At 51.1% G+C, this 23,119-nt stretch overlaps 2 protein-coding genes across 2 annotated transcripts; one reads left to right on the top strand and one right to left on the bottom strand.

Moving 5' to 3' along the window:
• Positions 1-856: 856 nt before the first annotated feature.
• Positions 857-17,564, bottom strand: P3h1 (prolyl 3-hydroxylase 1). Its single transcript, XM_051171594.1, has 15 exons — positions 17,072-17,564; positions 14,888-15,040; positions 12,917-13,106; positions 12,294-12,425; positions 11,113-11,252; positions 8,439-8,528; positions 8,106-8,158; positions 7,818-7,939; positions 5,280-5,407; positions 5,008-5,103; positions 4,035-4,185; positions 2,510-2,627; positions 2,063-2,138; positions 1,676-1,816; positions 857-1,321 (listed from the first exon to the last, which is right to left on the bottom strand). The coding sequence occupies exons 1-15, from the start codon at positions 17,543-17,545 to the stop codon at positions 1,166-1,168; spliced, it is 2,220 nt and encodes a 739-aa protein (XP_051027551.1). The 5' UTR covers positions 17,546-17,564; the 3' UTR covers positions 857-1,165.
• Positions 17,565-17,802: 238 nt separating this feature from the next.
• Positions 17,803-22,898, top strand: C29H1orf50 (chromosome 29 C1orf50 homolog). The gene is made up of 5 exons (XM_051171752.1): positions 17,803-17,919; positions 18,038-18,153; positions 20,515-20,601; positions 21,643-21,774; positions 22,281-22,898. Exons 1-5 carry the CDS (start codon positions 17,841-17,843, stop codon positions 22,467-22,469), a joined length of 603 nt encoding a protein of 200 aa, XP_051027709.1. The 5' UTR covers positions 17,803-17,840; the 3' UTR covers positions 22,470-22,898.
• Positions 22,899-23,119: the final 221 nt, after the last annotated feature.

Below are 23,119 nucleotides of genomic sequence, written 5' to 3'. Positions count from 1 at the left end.
CTGGAGCTGGAGGTACAGGTAGGGCTGTAAGTCACCTGATCTGGGTTCCAGGACACAGAGGGTAATAAGGGCTCTTATCTGCTAAGTCATTTCTTCTGCCTTGGGACCCTGACTCGATTTCCTACATCAAAGGCTTAGAGATACACAAACCACACACATACCTATTTTTACACCTTTATAAATGTAACCCCTATAAAATACAAGCTCTGTGAAGACCAGGCTTGCTTTGCTCCCTCTCATATCCCTAGCACCATGCTGATGCTCACTACCTAAACATGGTTTGACTAATGGTCGCTCAGGTGCATGTCCCGACACTGTGCTACAGCATCTCAAGCATGGTGAAGGTGGTGGGCCCGGTGCCAGCTATGTGGCCAGAGAAGCCCCTTCTATGAAGTCTCCACTTCTATGTCTTTGGTCTCTCAGGATTATCGCCCTGCACACGAGGGCTCTCCGGTACAGGCTCTGAGGACAGCCAGCAGAGCAGGAAACATGTGACTGCCCAGTAATGCGCCAGAGCACTGCTGACTGCTGCCCTCTGCCCGAAGAGGGTTAGCAACAATCTGGAGGCTTTGTCCACAACTTCAAAGCTTATGAAATGCTGCCTGCCATATTGGGTGCTGTATCTGGGCCACCCAGCTCTCCCCAGGGGGTGGGCACAGTGAAGACCAAGATGCCCCTTCTACGGTAACAAGCCGAAGTACCTGGGTTATTTGGCCTGAAGCTACACAGGAACTCCTGTATGGCATGGGCCACACTACACACTGCCTGGAGTAGCAGCTACCAGGCACCGCCTCTGGGAAAGAATGGAAACATGTTTTCTCTTGGGACAAACCACTAAATGAAAAAACACGAATCGTTTATTCCTCGGTTGTCTGTATAGACATTTAAATATCATGCTGCCGTGAGGCAGCTTCCTATTTGGGCCCCAGGGTGGTTCTGGGCCTGCATCCCAAGCCTTCAGCCAAGCCCAGAGAAGAGTGGCATCCTGCCACGTCCATGCCAAGAACAGTAGCACCATGCAGAGGGCTGTGGGCAGGATCCTCTGGCTGGGCAATAGAGAGAAGTGCCCCTCACTCTGCAGCCCCGAGGGGCTGGGAAGTCCAGGCTGCGGGGCAGAGAGTTCCTCCCATGGGGCCAAGGGCACCCATGTACGACCTTGCTGCTGTCATAGCTCATCCTTCTGTTGTGACTCTCTGTCTGACAGAGACTTTCCCCCAGGTTTTGGAGAGTCCTGTTGGCCAGGCAGGGGCTGTTCCTGGGGGAGGTCCACTTCTTCTGGGTTGAACAGCATCTTCACGAGGTCATCTGCCTGCACCCTGTCCTGTAACAGCAAACTCTTCTCAGAGGGTACCCCCAGGCAGGTCCTCAACTTCATACCTGCTGCTCCCAAGGGAACAATGGCAGTGCTGGCACAGGGGCTCTAGGGCCACCTCTTTCCCAGCAGGCCTACACTCTGGTAGCTGGAGCATGGTCCACGGAGTGACTGAAGGACTCCACATCGAGCCCCACCATGGTCCCCAACTCGCATGTGACAAGGAAGGTCCTGGGAGGGGAGGCAGCCATGACTGCACTAAGTGCACTGGGGCGGGGAGTCCCAAGCCCAGAGCCCCTTTATGACGGGATCACTAGTGTAGGACTCGGGGAGAGGACAAGTGGCCCTCCCAACAGCTCTTACTCGCTCACTGTGTCGCGGATCCAGGGTGAACCACAGGGCAATGGCACAGCGCTGCCCCCTGGTGACAGCCTTCACTCCGTGTGGGTTCTCAGTACCGGAAGAGAATCCCACGGCCCTTCCACACTGGGGCTGCACCTCTGCCTGTGGGCAGGGGAGAGGGGAAGTGGGAAAAAGCTCAGAAGAGGAATGAATCATTAGCACCAGGGCCCAGGGGACAGTCAGAGGAGAGCAGCCATATCCCAAAGCCCTGGCCTGGGGACAGGGTATAAGGTGGGGAGGTGGTGGACGAGTGGGAAGCCTAGCAGTCAATGCACTATCCTCTGGGGACATCAGCTCCAGAGAACAGAATTTCTGTCCCTAGGGGTGAGAGGACAGGGGAGCACTTACTGTCACAGTCTTGGCATCTAGTTCAGTGAAGTAAAAGTTTCCTCCATCAAAGTCCCCATTGAGGTAAAGGATGGCGCTGGAAAGGCAGGAATATAGACGTGGCTTATCCCCTGCTCCTCAGAACCCTCCTTCATCTACCCTCAATGAGCAGCTGGAGGCCAGAAGCTTTTCTGAAGCCACAAACAGCTCGCAAGGTCCCTGCCCCACTTTAGAGACTCCATCACACCCTAGCTAGTGTGCCTTTGTGCCAAACCCACTCATGCCCTCCTACTCACACACCCTGTCTGTCTTTCTATGTGGGGACTCAGCTAAGGGACCAGCCTCTGCAGATAGCCTGCTTTGCCTGTGTGTGCACATGTGCACCAAGAATGAGGAGGCAGAGTGGAGGGCACAGAGGAGCTTCCAGGGGTGAGCAAAGTGCCTGGGCACCATGGCTGCTGCATTCACCTGTAGTCCCGGAACGTGTAGGCAGGGGGTTCCTTGATGCACACAAGGGATTCGGCATTCAGGATGCAGTTATCCACGTGGACTGGGTGGCTACTGTCTTTCCTCTCAGCCTGGGACTCTGAGGCCAAGACAACTCATGTTAGAGTAAGGTACATGGGACACGTGCTCTCTTGTTGACACGTGGGGCATGGGATGGAGGGGTATCCCAAAATATGAGTCTAGAGGACTGCCATGTATTGGGCTGTGAGGAGTCTTTGGTTAAGCCGCAGCTTATAGAGATCAGCACACATTTCCAGGGTGAACAGGACGCAGCCCACAGGACCGCAGGTGCCAACAAGGCCGGTCCTGGCTGAGTGCCATCCCCCTGGAAGAGCTAGAGACTGTCCTAAGTAGGAAGGACCACTGGGGTAAGTAGAGGAGGGTGGTGGGTGCAGGCTCCCTTGACCCCATCTCCCAGCAAGCCTGCATGAGGGCCAGCCGGTGAAGCAGGGCTCTGTGAGTGGGGATGGGTGGAAAACCACACAGGCAGAGGACACGAGAAGAGAAGAGGCAGGGTTACTGTAAAATGCCAGCAGATCGCACCTTCCTCCAGTGTAAACCTTGGCGCACTCTGTGTGGGGAGAGCAGATGCCACCTCCCCAGCCTGTCTTCCTTTATACTTTTCCCACAGCATCTCTTCTCTGCCTCCTTGTTACCGCATCAGCCGCAAAGTACATCTCTTAAAAATGAAGGTCCTGCCAAGCCCTTCCCCGGCTGCACACTCCTCCTCCCTGCCAGCGCGTCTCCACCTCCAGGCTCTGTGGCACACAGTCAAGTGCCTGACACATTCCTTTGGTGTGTCCAGACTTTCTTAGAGCTTTTAACACCCCGAGGGAGAGAGAAGCCTTCCAGTACCTGCCACCTTCCAAGGAGTGTCAGAGCCAGAGTCTTCTGAATGCTACAGCAGGACAGAGATGGCTCCAGGCCACAAAAATGTCACCCCTGCAGCCTGGCTGTGCCTCGCTCTGGCTTAGGAGTTTGAAAGCAAAGGGGATATGAGGAAGAAGGAACAAGGCCTTGTAGCTCTCTGACTTCGCGTCTACACAGGACCAGTATCTAACAGTTACTGAGAGAGGGCTTGCAGCAAGCACAGTGCAGGATCAAGGGAAAGGGTACAATGCAAATTCTAGAACCTGCCTCTCTGTACACTGGTGATGCTCTTAGTTCTCTCCGCGCTTGTATTCCTTTAGAACTGGTCTCTCTAGCCTGCAAGGATTCCTGCTACCCCACACTCCACAGACGACACATTCACCCCGCAAAGTTCCCATCACCTCTCCTACAAGGCTTCCTGATCGCTGGGAAGCTGACTGGGTTGTCTCCTACGCCACTGTCAGATTCAGCAAGCTGGGCTGCAGCCAACGTACTCGCACCGGTTTCCCAGCCAGCCCGAGGGGACCATGCCCTGGTCTTCTCTGTGTCCTCGGTGTCTAGGACAGTGCCAGGGCATAGCCTAGTCCTGAGAAGCTGCAGGGGTGACGAAGCCCACCTTCTATTGCAGTGCGGCACACCAGGTGGGAGTAGGAGAAGTAGAGGGGCGTGTCCAGGCGGAAGTAGGACTCTATGACCCTCCGAACCTTCTCTGTCACGTTGTAGTACATGTGGGCACTCTGCAGAGGAACTTTCCCTTCCTGCCCGAGCTGCAAAGAACACTGGTGGTGAGCCGGCATGGTGGCACACACCTTTAATGTCAGCATGGGGAGGCAGAGGCAGGTGGACCTCTGTGAGTTCAAGGCTAGCCTGGTCTACAAAGCTAGTCCAGGACAGCCAAGGCTACACAGAGAAACCCTGTCTCAAAAAAACCAACCAAGCCGGCCGTGGTGGTGCACACCTTTAATCCCAGCACTCGGGAGGCAGAGGCAGGAGGATCGCTGTGAGTTTGAGGCCAGCCTGGTCTACAAAGTGAGTTCAGGACAGCTAAGGCTAACACAGAGAGACTCTGTCTCAAAAACCAAAACAAAAAAACAAAACAACCCCCCCAACAAACAAACAAACAAACAAACAAAACAAAAACAAAAAACCCAACCAACCCACCAAACAAAAAACCAAAACCAAAAAGAGCACTGGTGGTCAGCTGCCCTGGCTTTCCTCTATAGGCCTGCCAGGACACTGAGGTACAAGGCTGCAAACTGAGAGCATTTCCCATCCCACCACTGAAGGAGCAATCTCTCTGTTCCCCACGCCCGACAGTCGCCTCTCCTTTCTCCTTCACAGTTTTCATGTACCCTGCTCAGGAACACAGCCCTCTGGGATCAGCCCCGAGTCACAGCCAGCCCACACGTCTGGAGATTTTTTTTATTGCACCTGGTCTGAGAGCCAAGATTTACAAGGAAACGGCCTCAGCACAGCTTATCCTCGCTCACTGGTGGCTGCAGTGTCAGCAGCGAGACGCCTCCCCCTGTCTAGCCTCACCCCCAACTCCTCCCGTGCTCTGTGCTCTAGAGAGCCAGGATGGATTTTACCTTGAGAGCTTTGAGGACAGTGACACCATAGAACTTCTCATTTGGGGTGTGTGGGGAGGTCTGACCTCGGTAGCCATCTCCTGAAGTCGCTGCTGCCTAACGGGCCCAAAAGGCAAGGCGAAGTTAGAAATCTGTCAGGGCAGCTGTGTGAGTGTGTGTGTGCATGTGTGTGCGTGTTGAGAGATGTCAACCGAGAGCAACAGGGACCGTTGCACCTAAGAGGCAGTTGGCACACAGGGCGGGGAGCAGGTGCACAGATGAAGCTCCCTTACGTTGGTCAGTCTCTGCAGCTCCTGGCACTCAGCGTCAGAGATCACACCATCCATCACCACCCGCTGGGACCCGTTCAAGGCCTTGGAGTTCATGGTGAGACTGACGCCTTCATACAGCAAGGGGCCACCTGCAAGTCAAGGACACGAGCGATTGAGCCTGCAGCAGCTCAGCCCAAGGCCTCCTTGTAACAGTCAGGCATCCCAGAGAAAGGCCTCCTCAGTCAGAACCTGGAGTCCAAATCCTAGGCCTCACTCTGCCACCAAACAGCTGTGGGCTCTTGGGCCTCCTGAGTGAACAGCCACATGGGTTCTTAAAACATGAACTCAGAATCAAAGAACTGGCTTGATCCTGAATCCCCTGCTTACTGTGTGACCTTAGCAAATGACTGAACCACTCTAAGGTTAATGTTTTAAAGACTATTTTATTTTAGTTGGTGGTGGCACACACCTTTAATCCCAGCACTCGAGAGGCAGAGGCAGGCTGATCTCTGTGAGTTTGAGGCCAGCCTGGTCTACAGAGTTAGTTCCAGGACGGCCAGAGCTACACAAAGAAACCCTGTCTCAAAAAAATCAAAAAACAAACCAAAAACTAACAAAAAACCCAGCCAAACAAATAAACAAAAACCAAACCAAGCCAAAAACTTAACTAGCTAACTAACTAACTAATAATGACAATAAAAAATTTTATTTTATGTGTATGGGTTTTAAAAAAATATTTCTTTCTTTATTTAACATGAGTGCTCTATCTGTGTGCACACCTGCAGGCCAGAAGAGGGCATCAGATCACATTATAGATGTTGTGAGCCACCATACAGTTGCTGGGAATTGAACTCCGGGCCTCTGGAATAGCAGACAGTGCTCTAAACCGTTGAGCCATCACTCCAACCTGTGTATGGGTGTTTTGCCTGCATGTATATCTGTGTACCATGTGTGTGCCTGGTGCCCAAGGAGGTCTGAAGAAGAAATCAGATAGCCTGGGACTAAGTTACAGATAGTATGAGCCATCTTGTGGGTACCGGAAGTCGAACCCAGGTCTTCTAGAAGAGCAGCCAGTATTCTTACTGTTGAGCCATCTCTTCAGATCCATTGTTTCTTTCTTTTGAGACTATGTAGACCAGGTTAGCTCCAAACTCAAGAGCTCTACTGGCCTCTGCTGGGATTAAAGGGGTGAACTATCACATTCAACCTTGATTTTTAATGTTACTGGTAACAGCATCTACCAATTAAGTCTGACAACAGAAAAATAAGAACAACAAATAAGGCAAGTTCAACTCTTAGTACAGTACATAGCTTATAGTACATGCGCAAAAATGTTGCCCCTGGTACCTTCATCATCAGACCATGTGCACGAGCAATCTTGCAATCTGCCTAACCTATCTCTCAGGCATGAAGAGAAGCAAGAAAAACAGTATGCAGCTTCTGAAAACAAAGCAGTGCTCGACAGACTTGTCACACGCTAACCTGTTAGACGCCCCTGGTCAGTCTAGCGACGGCAAAGGCCAACGTTTCACTTGTAGTTGTAAGGTGTCTGTTCGGGCCGCACTAGGGACTGGCTCAACCCATCTGCCTGCTGAGATCTTGTGAGTGATGTAACAGGGGGAGCCTAACACCCAAAGATGGTGCCAATTCCCCACGGTGAGACAACAGCCAAATGCTAGACATTCCACAGCGTCCTTACAGAGTCACAGGAGGAGGGAGGTTACAGGAGGATTTGTAAGGGTGGCCCTGGGGCGGTGGCTCTAAGGGCCTAAGAGATGATGATGGGGACAAGCATGAGCAACGGCCTGTGGGCCAATGCAGGCTCAGGGGACCAGAAATGGCCCATCTCTTTGATATAGAGGCATGCGGCATCTCCACATACAGAGGATGTTTAAATACTGACGATGCACGCATGGTCCGGGTGTGTGGAGGGTAGGCCTGGTGTCTGTGTGTGGGAAAGGAGGAGAATAGACAGGAGGTGTTTGGGCAACAGAAAAGGGGAAGGCAGGAGAGGAGAAGGAGCACAGAGAGAGCAGCCATCACTGTGGGCTGGGAGCACAGCAAATGGAACAGACTGGAAGGTTCCTGCTACCTATACTTACTGTGACTACGCTAGTCTAACTGTGACACAGCAATCTTTTTTTTTTTTTTTAAGATTTTATATTATTTATTACTTATATAGTACGCTGCCCCCATGTGTGCCTGCATGCCAGAAGAGGGCACCAGATCTCATTAAAGATGGTTGTGAGCCACCATGTAGTTGCTGGGAATTGAACTCAGGACCTTTGGAAGAACAGCCAGTGCTCTTAACCTCTGAGCCATCTCTCCAGCCCCAACACAGCAATCTTACTTTTTAGCCAAAGGCCCATTCGCAGGGCTGTCTGGGTGACAATCTTGGTGTGTTGGGTGTGGAGGAAGTCCTAGCACCTGCTGCACAAGCAGAAACTGGTATATGATGGGCCGAACAAAGCCTCCCATGGGTGCCGCTGCCTGGTGAACCTGGGGAGACCCACCTGGCTGCCCACTACGCCACAGGCATGCCAACTGCTGCTGGCTCACCTTCCCGTGTCAGTCTGCTTACATCCAGCGACTCCTTGGTCTTCTCCTCGACCAGGGTCTCGATCTCCTTCATAAGGTTGCCTATCTCCTGGGAGATGCGCACTGCAGTTTCGCGTTCTGACCTATAAGCATGGTGGCGCTGGAGACTGTGGTGGTGGGGCCAGCCCTGGTTCCCACCCCAACTTCCCAGACTGGACCTGCCCACTCCCAGCCAGGAGTTCCCCATCTGCCTGGGCTCAGGAAGCCTCAAGCGCTTTGTCAGCGGGATCCAAGCATGGAAGCTCTCACTTCTGTTTCTCTTGCAGCCTCTTGGGAACCACCTCTTCTGGCGTCCATGAGTCCTAAGGTAGGTCAGGAGAACAAGGAGGTGACTTAATCTTCCAGCTCTCAGCGTGTGGCATAGGACTTCCGGGAGTGCACTGTCGCACTGCCTGCGATGAGGTGGGGTTCTTGGAACCTAAGTTACCTTTGGTGGCTCAGGACCACCCCCACCCCCCACCATCCACACACCCATGCTTGGCTCAGCCCTGCACAGTCTCTCCCCACAGGGCTGTGCAGCCCGTACTCCCTCCCCTCAGCGCCTCCCTCCCCTCCTCCCTTCCAGCTCCTGCTCTGGCTCACCGGATCCACAAAGGGAATTCCGAAAATGTCATAGGCGAAGAAAAGCAGTTCTTTCTCCAGCAGGCTCCGCTGTCGGTACTCCTGTGCGTTCTAAGGGAACAAAGACTCTCCCAGGACTCAGGCCCACCCTTTAGCCCCCCCCCCCCCCCCCCCCCGGCATCTTACATTTCCCTATGGGACGGAGCTGCCCTCCCCACACCACAGGTTATGTGCTGGCTGGTTTGGGCCAAAGGTCTCTCTTCTGTGCTCAAGAAGACCCCAGTGGAGCCGGGCGTGGTGGCACAGGCCTTTAATCCCAGCACTTGGGAGGCAGAAGCAGGTGGATTTCTGTGAGTTTGAGGCCAGCCTGGTCTACAGAGTGAGTCTAGGACAGCCAAGGCTACACTGGAAAACCCTGTCTTGAAAAACCAAAAAAGAAAAAAGAAGAAGAAGGAGGAGGAGGAGGAGGAGGAGGAGAAGAAGATGACGACGACCCCAGTGGGCCTCCGGAAGCTCCGATGATCCTCAGAATGGCACATAGGCTTCTCAGCACGAGGGGGTCTGTGGTTTTGTGGTTTTGCTTTTGCAGTTCTGGGCATTAAACCCAGAGCATCAAGCAGGCTAGGCAAGCTCTCTACGGACTGAGCTGTATCCTCAGCCCCCTTTTCACTTTTCCTCTTGCTACATTTTATTTATTTACTTTGTGTCGACTCTTGTTTCTATCCATCTTTTTGTGGGTTCTGTAGATTGAACCTCAGGTCACAAGCTTGTGTGGCAAATACCCTTTTCTTACTTAGATTTTAAAAAATTCTATTTATTTACTATGTGTGCATGCAAGTGCGTGTTGTGGCATAGGTGTGGAGGTCAGAGGACAACTTGTCAGTTCTCTCCTTGCACCATGTGGGTCTAGAGATCAAGTGTAGGCCGCGAGGCTCAGCAGCAAACGTGTTTTACCCGCTGAGCCATCTTGCCTGCCATTTTTGTTCTGAGACCAGGTCTCACTATGTAGCCTAGGCTAGCCTTGAGCCTGTGATCCTTCTGCCTTGCTTCCTGACTAGGAGCTCATGGGCTGAGACTGCTGTCTTCATCTTAAAGGTGAAGGCTTTTAGGAGCAGTGGGGCTGAGAGTGATGCTACACTCACACTCAGGTTTTTGGGTCCTCAGGCCCCATGTGCTTTCTCCTTGGCCAGCTGCTACCCCTCAGAACAATCAGACCCTATCCCTCCCGGAAGCAGGAGATGCAGAATAGCTAAGCTTGGCACTCTGCCATGCCATGTGTGCTTGTGGGGGGGAGGGGGGTAGGGCTTACCCAGGGCTAGGAACTGACTCCCTTTCGGGATCACATCTTTCCCCACGTCCCCTACTAGGATCCAAGCAGCAGAAGGAAGAGAAAAGGAGACAGTAAGAAAGGTGAGGCCCATGTTAACGCAGTCTGCCCTGTTGGCTCCTCTAACCACCCAAGAGGAAGTAGCCATTTTATCTGAAGGAGTTGAAATTATGAGCTTCCTCCTCTGAACGCCAGATGCTAAGCCATGTGTTCTATCTCATTTAACTCTGAGCAACAAGTCAACCAGCATGCAGGGACCAGACCCTGCTGCTGTCGTCACTTGTTTAGCCTACAATGACTCACTGAGCTTACCGGGTGCCAGCCATGTGCTGGGAGCGACACAGGGACAAAGCAGACAGCAGAGTAGTCACCACCAACAACCAGTGGTGGCATCCCCTGCACAAGTTATTCTATGTGCGTGCTCTCGTGGACAGCAGGTAGAGCGCCTACCTCAAAGGATAGCTCTGCAGATTACAGAAGAGGAAGGCTGACTGGCCAGCACGGCAGCGTGCCGGGGCTGGGGCTCAGTAGTAGTTACTCCCTTCCCGGGAGCAGAGTTCTAGCTAAACATGCCTACAAGGAGTATTTTCCTTCCCTCCCCCAGGCTCATTAATAGAATCACAAGGAAGGAAAATCACATTCACCAAGCAAGACAAAGACTGGAAGGGCCTTCTTCAAGCTAGATGGACACCACCTAGTGGCCAAGAAGGGGAACTCCAAGAGAACCAGTCTTAACCGGGAAGGGCTGACAATAGCATTAATTTCTCTGGAGTCTCAATTCTAGAGCTACCTGGGAGGAACAGTGGCTTCCCCCATAGAGGGCAAGTCTGTGCTACCTAGGTTTTCTCCTTATTTTAGAGATGTGAAGTGAAAAGAAAAACTACTAAGCTGGGCGTGGTGGCACAGACCTGTAATCCCAGCACTCTAGGAGGCAGAGGCAGGTGAATCACTGAGTTCAAAGCCAGTCTGGTCTACAAAGTGAGCCCAGGCCAGCCAAGGTTACACAGAGAAACCCTGTCTCAAAACCCCCTTTGCCCCCAGATGCTGAGTGACAATGACATGGAGGAAGGTACAGAAACAGAAAGCAAGCGTGGGCAAACCAAATCCATTATGAGGGAAACAGCACTGACTATGAGCCCATGGCATCCAGCATCCAGGTTGGGTATCAGTCGGAGCAAGGAAATCTCTGTGTGCCAGTGCGAAGGATGCATGTCCAAATGCAGAGGATGCTGTGAGGCTCCAAGGCCCGCCCGCCCCACCCCGCCCCGCCCCACCCTGCCCTGCCCCGTCCCACTTGGCACCAGCAGCACTCTTCTGCCTTCTGATTGCACTCTGCTGGACGCTGCCTAACTGAAGCAAGCCTCTCACCTGCCGGGGGCTGATGGAGCTGGCCTCCTCTTCTCCAAGCATGGCTGTATAATAAGCCAGATTCTGGCTCATCACCTCATCGTTGGGGAAGAAGAGGAGGTAGGTCTTGGCGCATTCAATAGCCTGTGTATAGTTCCCAACTGCAAGGGAAGAAAAGAAAATGGCTATGAGGAAAGGGTGTAAGCCTGGGTACCGGCTGACACTTAGCACTGGGTTTCAGAGAAGCCTTGAGGCCACTGACGACAGGGCAAAGTTGTACTTTGCTATACAACGCGACTTTTTTAGAAGAGGACAATTACGATAGCGCATGGCCTCTGGCAGATGGGTCTCTTCAACTCAGCCATACACGTACGAACATCATGAACTCTGGGACGTGCTATAATGGTTGGTAGGCAGCAGGTACCCGGTCAGCAGCTGCTCATCTGATGGGCTGGGGTTTGTTTTCTAAATATTTTCAGTCGTCTGCCCTGGGAGGGAGGGCTGACCATGTCCTGTGAGCTGGCTTCAACATCAGTGCATCCTTACTTCGGCTACCGATTTTAATTCAAATGCAAAATTAGATAACAAGCCGGGCGATGGTGGCACATGCCTTTAATCCCAGCACTCAGGAGGCAGAGGCAGGTGGATATCTGTGAGTTCAAGGCCAGCCTGGTCTACAGAGTGAGTTCCAGGACAGTCAGGGCTACATAGAGAAACCCTGTCTTGAAAAACCAAAAAAATAGCCAGGCAGTGGTGGTGCATGCCTTTAATCCCAGCACTCGGGAGGCAGAGGCAGGTGGATCTCTGGGAGTTCGAGGCCAGACTGGTCTACAAAGTGAGCCCAGGACAGGCAAGGCTACACAGAGAAACCCTGTCTCAAAAAAACAAGGAAAAAGAAAAGAAAAACCAAACAATAAATAAATGAAAAAGTTAAAATTAAAAAAAAAAAAAAAGATTACAAATGTACAAAAAGGGACAAAAGTGAAAAGCCTTGGAGCTCTCTGTATTGAGCTTTTGGGCAGCTAAAACCAGCTACCTGGACCAGTGGCTTGTGACAAAATACCCAGGAACCACGGAGCATGTCGCCTCCCATAGTCACAGAAGCCAGGCACACTGAAGAAGGAGAGCGGCTGCAAGCCCTGCCTGCCCTGGCTACGCTTCTTTGGTGACGCATCAGAGAAGAGCAGGACAGCAGGCCTTACTGTTATAGTAGGTAAACTGTAGGTAATTATAGTGTGAAGGGAGGAAGTCTTCAAAAGGCTTCTCTCGGCTTGGGTGGGAAGCCAGCTCGGTGACACAGCTCTGCTTACAGCCGAGGACCTGGACGTAGTGATCTGAAAAGAATAAAGACGAGGAATAATTAGGTCAGTCTTTAGGATTCAAATGCTGGCTGAGGCGGGCAAATTGAAGCAGAAAGGACTCTCTGTGTGGTGCGTATGTGCATATATGCGTGCAGGTGCAGGGTGTGTGAATGCATGCGTGCAGAAATCTCAGGTGATGTCAGGTGTCTTCCTCCACTGCTCTTCACTTTCTTTCTTTTTTGAGACAGGGCCTCTTACCCTAGAGCTCATCCATATGCTGGGACTGTCTGGCCATTAAGCACTAGCACCGGGATTACCGGTGCACGCCGCTACACTTGGCTTTCATGTGGCACCTTATGCGCTGAGCCACCTCCCCAGCTCCCGAAAGGCAATTTTTAGTCGGAGTTCCAGACTTAACGTATTTGAGGATGGGGCTGCAGATGGTGGTGTTTGTGTGCATCATCAGGACTTTGACCTTAAAGGCCTACGAGGCTCGGTCAAGTCAGGCTCTGAAGGGCACATACCTGTGATGGCCTGGAAGAGGTCAGCACTGTAGTCTAGGTAGTTGTAGCCATCGTAGTCATAGGGCCCTTCGCAGAGGGCACGGCACTCCTCGTCTGCCACAAAGTAGTCTTGCACCGCAGCCTCCAGGTGGGGCACAGCTTCCTGCGGCTTTTCCTCGGAGTAGAGCCGCACGCCTAGCCGAAACTCATGCTACTGGAAGGAAGATGTACTCAAAACAGGCTCCAGAGGAACTCCTCACCTTGTCTCAGCCACTGTCACAGAGGTCCTAATTCCTACTCGTAAGCTATGGATAGCAAGGAGGAAGTACCGCTACAGAATGAAGGCCGTGAGCAAACGGGCTTCCCAATACCCGTTGAATTCACAATGCTTAGCTCTTTTTAGTTTTGGTTTTCCAAGATAGGGCTTCTCTATTTTAGTCCTGGCTGTCCTGGAACTCTCTCTCTCTGTAGACCAGGCTGGCCTCGAATCACAGAGATCAGCCTGTTTCTGCTGCCTCAGTGCTGGGATCAGAGGTGTTGTGCATCGCCACCGCCTGGCTACAGTGGCTGTCCTGGACTCACTCTGTAGACCAGGCTGGCCTCGAACTCACAGCAATCCGCCTCCCCTACTGGGATTAAAGGCATGTGCCATCATGCCTGGCTGCTTAACTTAAAAAAAATTTTTTTAAAAAAAATTTGTATATAGTGCTCTATTCGCATGTATATCTTCATGACAGAAAAGGGCATCAGACAGAAGAGGATATCAGGTCCTATTACAGATGGTTGTGAGCCACCATGTGGTGCTGGGAATTGGAAGCAGCCAGTGCTCTTAACCAGGCTCTCCAATGTTCTGATTTATAAACTATTAAAATGGTCAAGAACATAACTTCTTTATGAAAATGCTATTCAAATGTTAAGTCAAAAAGGTGCTAAAAATACATGTAGAATATGGTACTAAATTAGGTTAAAGAATTAAATATGCGGGCTGGAGAGATGGCTCAGAGGTTAAAAGCACTGCCTGCTCTTCCAAAGGTCCCAAGTTTGGCGTGGGGTGCACGCCTTTAATCCCAGTACTCGAGAGGCAGAGGCAGGTAGATCTCTGTGAGTTCAAGGCCAGCCTGGTCTACAAAGTGAGTCCAGGACAGCCAAGGCCACACAGAGAAACCTTGTCTTGAAAAAAACAAAACACAAAACCAAAGGTCCCGAGTTCAATTCCCAGCAACCACATGGTGGCTCATGACCATCTATAATGAGATCCGGTGCCTTCTGGTGGTGGGCAGGTGCACATGCGGGCAGAATACTGTATAAATAATAAATAAATCTTAAAAAAAAAAAAAAAAGGAATTAAATGTGGGAGCTAGGCGCAGTGGTCTATTCACCTGTAATCCTAGCACTCAGGAGGCAGAGGCAGGCGAGTCTCTGTAAGTTTGAGGCCAGCCTGGTCTATAAAGTGAGTCCAAAACAGCCAGGGCTACACAGAGAAATCCCGTTTCAAAAAACAAAAAGCAAACAAACAAAAAATAAGTAACTAAGTAAGTAAATAAGTAAATAAAAAATATGGAAGATTTGGGGCCAGGCTGGACTACATAGCACCTGGACTACATAGCAGCTCACTTATACACACACACACACACACACACAGACACACACACACAGACACAGACACACACACATACACACACATATACACAGACGCACACACACATACACACATATACACACAGACACACACACAGATGCACACACATGGACACACGGACACAGACACACACACAGATGCACACACATGGACACACGGACACAGACACACACACACAGACACACAGACACACACATATACACACAGACACACACACAGAGGCGCACACACACGGACACAGACACACACACAGACGCGCACACACACACAGACACACACGGACACAGACACACAGACACACACACACACACACACACACACACGTATACAACGTATGGAGGATGTCTTTTCACCATGTGGGGCTTGGCCTCGAGGTCCTTGAAGTCTTCCTCCCTGACGCCTGACATGGTTTGGTAGTAGTTGAGGTTCTGCTGCATCTCCACATGCTCAGGGTTGCCCACAAAGAAGGTGTGCGCTGCGGCCACAGCTTTCTCCAGCTTGTTGATCTATGGAGGACGCAAAAGAACGAGTCCAGACTCTGTGGGGTGTTCATTGCTTGCTTGGTTGGTTTGTGTCCGTGTGTGTCCTGACACGGGGTTTCACCATATAGGTCAATCTCAAACCTTCAATCCTCCTGCCTCAGATCCCAAGTGCTGGGGATTACAGGTGAGACGTTGTCTCAAAACAGAAGAAAACAAACAAGAGAACAAAGAAAAAAACTAATTGAAATATAGGCACTGAGCTAAAGAGGTAAAGCTTCGGAAGACTTGGGAATAGGGCAGCAAGAGCAGTTAACAATCACACAGCGACCCTATGAGCATATACAGGGGAGGAGGTCCCCCTCAGTCACTGCCATAGGGGAGGGGAGTAAGGGGAAAATAGGAGGGAGGGAGGAATGGGAGGATACAAGGGATGGGATAACAATTGAGATGTAATATGAACAAATTAGTAAAATATATTTTAAAAAATTACACTGCGGTGAGAACCCAAGGCTGGGGTTGGATGGCTGTACCACCACGCCCAGCCTGTTCTCCCCACTCTTCCAGCATTGCTTCTGCCTTCCATGTTATGCACCTGCCCCCTGGCCTTTTTACCCCTTGGCACCTGCACCTAGCTTCCTCCGGTGGACTAAGGCATGGGGCTCCCAATTTTTACCCACCAGTTTCTCCTTCTACCTATCCTTCTGGCTTCCGATGATGGTTGCCTGCCATGTGCGGGAAGTTTCTTCTGAATCCAGCCTCACTAAACTCTGTAGTCACTGCTGCTGTTCTGCCCTCACATCTCCACACGGGAGTCATGCAGTGGACAACTCCATGGCCCAAATTATATCACACTCTAGCTCTACTTTCCCTCTCTGGGGGAATAACCAGTCTTCAATGTCACTTCTTCCTCAGGCCTAATTTAACTGCTGCAAAGCTAGAGTTTCCCTCCTTTGTGCTCCCACAAGCCTATCTATGCAACCTTCACAGTGACTCCCAGCAGTAACACAAGGTAACACTTTGAACACTTGTGGAAGAATTGGAATGGAGTAGGGGGTTTAATAAATGCCAATGCATTTTTTTTTTTTCTGAGACAGGGTTTCTCTGTGTAGCCATGGTTGGTCTGGACTCTTTGTAGACCAGGCTGGCCTCCGACTTACAGAGATCCGCCTACGTCTGCCTCCCGCATGCGCCACCACGCAACGTCAATGAATTGTAAGTAGTGCTTTCAGTGACATGACCTAACTCATTCTGGGCTTGTAAGGCTAAGCACTCTTCCCAATAAACAGAAGGCATGGAGGAAACGAGCACAAATCTGAGGTCCCCAAGAGCCTCTAAGTCTCTCTTTAGGTACACCTGAAGGTCTGCCAAACTGTTGTTGTAGGTACTCAGTCTTTATGTGCAGCCCATCCCCCCAAAATGGTACTAATATCATCTGCTCAAAGGATACTGTGTGGGGCAAATGAGGTAATAAACTTTAACAGAGTCCCTGAAATACAGCTGCCAGCCATCACCCGCAGATAAGCCAAGCCTGTTGTTCCAAGCCCCTTTTATTTTTGGCTTGGCCTTAAAGTGCTGTGGCATCCTAAAAGGCAGTCATTTTCTTCAAAAAAATAAAATAAAAGAGAGACATACTAGCCAGAGGGTCCTCCACGAGGAGGAGCCAGGCAACCCCTGCTGGCGACGTGGCAATCCCACGTCCTGAAAAAGCGCTGCTGTTGGGTTAGGCATCAGGAAAAGCATGATTGGAGAACGAGCCGGAAGGAAGATGCTGTAGGAGCGCCTAGCTTCTCACTTGGATACTTGCAATGAAGTAGGGCTGGGATACCGAAGCGACCGCACGGTTCTTTCTAAGAGGCCTTCCCTAAAGAAAAGTTCAGGGGCCTCTTGATTCGGGCTGTCACGACTGGCTGGACCTTTAGAATTAGCATCTACATATAAGAACCGGGTGAAGCTCCCTGAGTTTTCCTAGAGCTCCCTGGCCAAGAGGCCCCTTTCCTCCCTGCCGACTCGTCCCTGCTCGGCTCCCCGAGTTCCCCAGGTCGCTCCCGGCCGCACCTTGAAGTAGGCGACCTGCAGGTAGTTGTAGGGACTCCGCTTGTTGAACTCTAGATCCAGCTCCTCGCTCAACAAGTGGGCAGAGGGCGGCCCGAGGCAGCGGCGCAAGCAGGCGGCACGGCGCAGGAGGGATCCAAAGAAGCGCAGGTCCTGCAGGGCGGCGGCGCCCGGGTCCTGGCTCAGGCTGGGGGACTGGCCGAGATCCAGGTCCAGCGTCCACGGCAGCTCGGTGGAGCATCGTGTGCGGCAGCGCAGGCGGAGGGCGCGCAGGGCGGCCCGCGAGCGCAGCGCCAGCTCCATGTTCAGAACCACTCCGGGCCAGTCCCCGCGCGCGTAGGCCGCTGTCCCCTCTGCGTAAAGCAAGTCAGGGGCTGCCACGTCCCATCCCAGCTCAGACTCCGCCGTGGCCCGCGAGGCTGCGGCTGCGGCGATCGCTAGCATCACGGCCAGCAGCCCCCTCACGTTCACCGCCATTGGCCTTGCTCCTCCACTTAACGGGACTGCTCGCCTGGGGGCAAGGCCAGAGTCCCGCCTCCGCAAAAGCCACGCCCAGAGGCGAGCCACGCCCCAAGCCCAGGAGCTCATGGCCCGGAAGTTTGTACCGCCTCTTGCCTTCAACCAATCCGAACACCGCTCTTCATAAGGCCCCGCCTCTGAACTCAGACTTACCGTTCATTAGCCTGTGAATGAGAAAGCTCCGCCCATAGGCTGTTCTGCGCTTGCGCTTCTAACCGAGCTCCTCCGCGGGCGGTGGGGTTAAGGTGCTGTTATGGCGGAGCCTGCGGACCCCAGCCGGTTTGAAAGAGGCGCGGAGAATCTGGGGGCCCAGGGAGCCTCGGGTCCTGGAGGTAGGTGGGACTGAGTTGGCCGGGAAAAGAGGTCGCATCCGGGCGGCTCGTTCTTGCTGCCTCGCGGGAGGCTGAGGGCTACAACTTACGCCTGTCTTCCGGGGTGTGTGTGTCGCAGGAGCCCTGGTGGAGCTCACCCCGACCCCCGGCGGCCTGGCTCTGGTGAGCCCCTACCACACCCACCGGGTCGGGGACCCCTTAGACCTCGTGGCGCTCGCCGAGCAGGTGCAGAAGGTGAGGAATACCATCTCCGTACTTTACCCTGTGTCTTTGGCCTCGGACCTCACATTTCATCTGCACCCTAGGACAGCCTGGCAAGTCACCATTCCATTTCGCACACGAAGAAGATCGCTCTGTCCCCAATTCCTTTTTGTTGTTGTTGAGACAGATTTCTTCCTACATTAGTCTTGGCTATCATGGAACTCACCATACAGACTAGGCTGGCCTCGAACTCTCAGTTCCATCTGCCTTCCCCACCTCCGAGTGCTGGGATTAATGGTGTGAGCCACCATGCTAGGCTTCTAACCCAAATTCTTCTGTAGTCGCTTATTTTATGCTGCTTCCCATCAGGTCTTTTTCTGTTACCTAAGAGCTTGTGGAATTTAGATATATATTCTTTTAAAAAACAAAACAAAAATGGTACTAGGGGTGTAGTTTAGTGTTACACCATTTTCCAAGCCCTGAATTTGATTTCCAGTAACACTGAAACATGGAAAAGGCACAGGATAAAATTCCTATTAAAAAAAAAAAATCAAAACAAGGGCTGGAGAGATGGCTCAGAAGTTAAGAGCACTGTCTGTTCTTCCAAAGGTCCTGAGTTCAATTCCCAGCAGCCACATGGTAGCTCACAACCATCTATAATGAGAGCTGGTCCCCTCTTCTGGGGGAGGGGCGCAGGCACACATGCAGGCAGAATACTGTACAAATTAAATAAATAAATATTTTTTAAAAATCAAAACAAGCAGGCCATGGTTATGCAAGCCTTTAATCCCAGCACTTGGGTGTCAGAAGCAGGCAGATCGCTGTGAGTTCGAGGCCAGCCTGGTCTACAAAGTGAGTCCAGGGCAGCCAAGGCTACACATAGAAACCCTGTCTTGAAAACAAAAAACTGCTGGGCATGGTGGCACAGGCCTGTAATCCCAACACTGGAGGCAGAAGCAGATAGACCTCTGTGAGTTCGAGGCCAGCCCAGTCTACAAAGTCAGTCCAGGACAGCTAAGGCTACACAGAGAAACCCTGTCTCAGAAACAAAAAAAATCAAAACAAAACCGGGGACAGTTTCATCAAGATATTCAGAATAAGGAAAAAAGCAGTAGAAGTTTGGGCACATTAGCTTTGGACAAATTGCTTCTCTCTTGAGCTCAGGGTGTGTAAATGAGAGGCCTGAGGTGGGCGAGCCGTTAGGCCTAAGGGAGACTCCAGGCTCCTTCCCACCTCTTAGCAAGACTTCCCCTGTAGAATCCTCTTCAGTATCTGAGTCTGGCTGCTTTAAAAGCTTGTAGTGTCTCCTCCCTCTTGTATCAACCAGCTTATTGGGTAATGACCGTGCTCAAAAGCTTGTTTCGATCAAGAAAATTAATGATTAACGTGTCCAAATTCCTCACATAAAAGTTGCCTGCTGTTTTATTTAAGAAACATGCAAATATTTAGGAAAGTCCTTTTAATTAAAACCTTAATTTAAAATTTATTTTTATTTTATTTTATTTTTTTTTTTTTGAGCAATAAGAGCAAAATAGAGGAGAATATGGTGTGTGTAATCAGCTTGCTATTGGAGAGAAGCAAGCAGGCACAAAATCTTGAGCAGACAACACTTTGAGTTACTGGGTAACTGTCATGGACTCACTCAGCCGAAGAAAGAAGGAACTCAGCCTTGTGTCTTTTATACCACAGCCTCTTGAAATATAAAGCATATATTATTCCGTTGCCTCCAAAATCCATCTTTGAGACGCTGAAGAAAACACACTTTAAAAACATACTGAGCTGGGCGGTGGTGGCGCACGCCTTTGCTCCCAGCACTCGGGAGGCAGAAGCAGGCGGATCGCTGTGATTTCGAGGCCAGCCTGGTCTACAAAGCGAGTCCAGGACAGCCAAGGCTACACAGAGAAACCCTGTCTGGGGAAGAAAAACAAACAAACAAACTAAAAAACAAATGGGTTAGATGTGGTGGTGCATACCAGTGATCTTCATACGTGGGAAGAGGAGGCGGGAAAAGTGCAAGCTTGAGGCAAGCCCGGGCCCACAATGGGAAAACACACAAATCGAGGGGCCCGAGAAATGGGAGAATTTAGTCATGCAGAGAGCAAAGGGAGCGATGCAGTAGGTGGAGGGAGGCATATGTTTGGTGGCAGGAGACGAGGGTGTGCAAGCACCGAGGCCTATGTGATTGCGTTGAGAGTGAACAGGAGTGGAGATGAAGGATTTACTGGGTGTGGGGTCATTAAAGCCTGGGTGTCTCCGGGCCTTGGGGTGGATAGGCGTTTACATGGCAATGGAGTAGGGACAACACTTGAAGTGGAAGCAGAGCTGTTGGCATAATTCCTCAAATTGTGGGTCCGTGAGACCACGGAGTGTCTCCTTGCTTTTTCTCTCCCTTAGGCTGATGAATTCATCCGAGCAAATGCTACCAACAAGCTGACAGTCATCGCCGAGCAAATCCAGCATTTGCAAGAACAAGCTAGGAAGGTGAGAAAGATGCACAGTCAAGGCCAGTGCGGGTTAGGCCAGCTTTCCTTTCCTTTCCTTTGCTAGGGAGGATTGGCTGAAGTTGCTTGTAATCATGGGGCTGCCTTTGTATGTATGTATGTATGTATTTATATTTGTTTATTTTTGGTTTTTTGAGACAGGGTTTTTCTGTGTAGCCTTGCTGTCCTGGACTTTTTTTATAGACCAGGCTGACCTTGACCTCACAGAGATCCACCTGCTTTGGCCTCCAAAGTGCTGGGATTACACCACACCTGGCTTGCCTTTGTTTTTAAATACATTCTGAGCATGTAGATATTTTGGATAAAATGCAAGCAGTATGCCCAAGAGGTTTTCTTAGTTTATTTTGTTTTGTTGCTATGATGAACTACCTGGGGCAGCTGTAAAGTTTATTTTGCCCACAGGTTTAGAGGTTCAAGCTCTGGGGAGAACTGCCTGGCTCTGGCTTGCATAGTCAGAGCAGATCATGTGTGGGAGGAGGAAGCCCAGGTGTTCGCTCAGGCTTTCACATTGCACCCTGGGCTCAAGTCTCCATGTTGCTTTCTCCAAATCTCCCTCCTAGGCAGAGCCTGGCCGACTCGGCCTCCACCAAAAACGCTCTTATGTCACTGGTGGCCAAGCTCCTAGAATCCTTTAGGAGACACATGACATCTGAACCATGACAGAGGTTAAGCCGAAGTGGGTTTTGTTTGTTTCCTAGCCAGGAGAAAGGTTAGTAAGATACAGGTTTTTAAGGCAGAAAGGGTTTCTTTTATAAAAGAAGTGCACTTGACCCAGGAAAAGAGCAACTTTGGAATCCCCCAAGCCAGCCACAGTCATTTAAAACTCTTATCCCTCTAATGACTTTTCCCAGTTTAGCAGCCTGTGTAATCTTCACATCTTCAGAGCCATGCAGACCCCCAGCAATGACTAATTGCTGCTGGGGAGCCAGATCGCAAGCCTTCTGCAGGCTTTGGTTAGAGTGATGTGGGTGAGGCCTGACACCCTCTGACTCATCATTTGTCACACCTGTGTGACCGGCAGGTGCTGGAAGACGCTCGCAGAGATGCTGACTTGCACCACGTGGCTTGTAATATGGTGAAAAAACCTGGCAACATTTACTATCTTTACCAGCGAGAAAGTGGCCAGCAGTACTTTTCCATTATTTCTCCAGAGGTAAGAACTCTTGTTCTTTTTTTCATTTTTTAAAAAAATTTGGTATTTATACAATATTCTGCCTGCATGTGAGCCAGCAGGCCAGAAAAAGGCACCAGATCTTATAGATGGTTGTGAGCCACCATGTGGATGCTAGGAATTGAACTCAGGATCTCTGGAAGAGCAGCCAGTGCTCTTAACCTCTGACCCATCTCTCCAGCCCCCAGGACACTAGTTCTTAACCCCAAGAAAACTTCAGCCTTTGAGAAATTCTGGGTATGTTTATACGGAAATATTAAGCATGCAGACTGGCCAGTGGTTTCCTAGAAAATGAGGTCTTGAGAGCCCAATAATGATGAAGAGTTGTGTGTGCTTGAGTGATAGTCATTAGTTCTGATGGGTACTTTAACCGCAAATAATGGTTTGAATAGTCTGAGGTAAAAGCACAAAAAGAAGTCGTGGCCTGAGTAGGAAAAGAACCTTGTTCACCTCTCACCCTGATGCAGACTTGCTCCTTTGTCCTCTAGGAATGGGGAACAGGCTGTCCCCATGACTTCCTTGGTGCCTACAAGCTGCAACATGACATGTCCTGGACTCCGTATGAAGACATTGAGAAGCAAGATGCTAAAATCAGTGTGATGGACAAGCTGCTGAGCCAGCCCGCCATGGCCTTGCCCCCAAGCACTGAACCCGCCTTCCAGGGACTGAGTCACTGAGTATGGCTCTGACCAGCAGCCACCAAGACAAAGGCCTACTGCTGCCCCCTCCTTGTCCGCATCTTCTTCCTGGGAGGGAGGGTAAGGCCTGTGGGTGGTCTGGTGAATGATGGTACTTGAAGATGACCTTGGTGAGAGTAGCTGCTGCTGCTGGTTGGGATGGTAAGGAATCACACCTGTGGGATATCCTTGGGTCCACTGATGCCCAGTTGAGTGGTTCCAGAGGATTGGCTGCTCCTCCCTTAAGTCAAAACACTGGAGAAAGAGGAGTCATCTTGCTGTCAAGTTGGTGGGTGCTTTTCCAGGAAGAACCACTTTTCTGTCAGGCTGGTATTGAAGCTGTCTTCAGAGGTGGTGCTGTGCCAATTTGAAGTTGACCTGGGAACCCCAGTGCTGCCCAAGGAGGATTGAAAAGCCAACAAACAAAAACCTGGCACGGCTGGGTGAGAGTGTTGACTCTGGTTTCAGCCCAGATAGTGTCCTGGGTTGCCCCTCCAGCCTAGTGCCTGGAGACTGCAGGAGCAGCAGCCAGGAGGCGAGGCTTTGGGAGTCATCCAGACCTTGCAGAAGTTGAGAACTGGAAGCGGTGAAGGCGGCAGTGGTAGCTGCGAGTCCATTCTGAAGCCTCTGAAAGGACAGCCTAAGCTCAG

Source organism: Acomys russatus, chromosome 29 (assembly GCF_903995435.1).
Source record: "Acomys russatus chromosome 29, mAcoRus1.1, whole genome shotgun sequence".
Taxonomy (NCBI): Eukaryota; Metazoa; Chordata; class Mammalia; order Rodentia; family Muridae; genus Acomys; species Acomys russatus.
This window is presented reverse-complemented; position numbering and strand designations above follow the sequence as displayed.

Bases quoted from the DNA above. Each gene is read 5' to 3' on its own strand.
- P3h1 (XM_051171594.1), bottom strand. From the start codon at position 17,545: ATGGCGGTGAACGTGAGGGGGCTGCTGGCCGTGATGCTAGCGATCGCC. The intron at 5,104-5,279 runs GTAAGGGAGCTT...TGGGCCCGTTAG, and splicing joins AGCTGCAGAGACTGACCAAC to GCAGCAGCGACTTCAGGAGA. The intron at 2,139-2,509 runs GTGAATGCAGCA...CTGCCTTTCCAG, and splicing joins TACACGTTCCGGGACTACAG to CGCCATCCTTTACCTCAATG.
- C29H1orf50 (XM_051171752.1), top strand. From the start codon at position 17,841: ATGGCGGAGCCTGCGGACCCCAGCCGGTTTGAAAGAGGCGCGGAGAAT. The intron at 17,920-18,037 runs GTAGGTGGGACT...TGTGTGTCGCAG, and splicing joins GGGAGCCTCGGGTCCTGGAG to GAGCCCTGGTGGAGCTCACC. The intron at 20,602-21,642 runs GTGAGAAAGATG...TGTGACCGGCAG, and splicing joins TGCAAGAACAAGCTAGGAAG to GTGCTGGAAGACGCTCGCAG.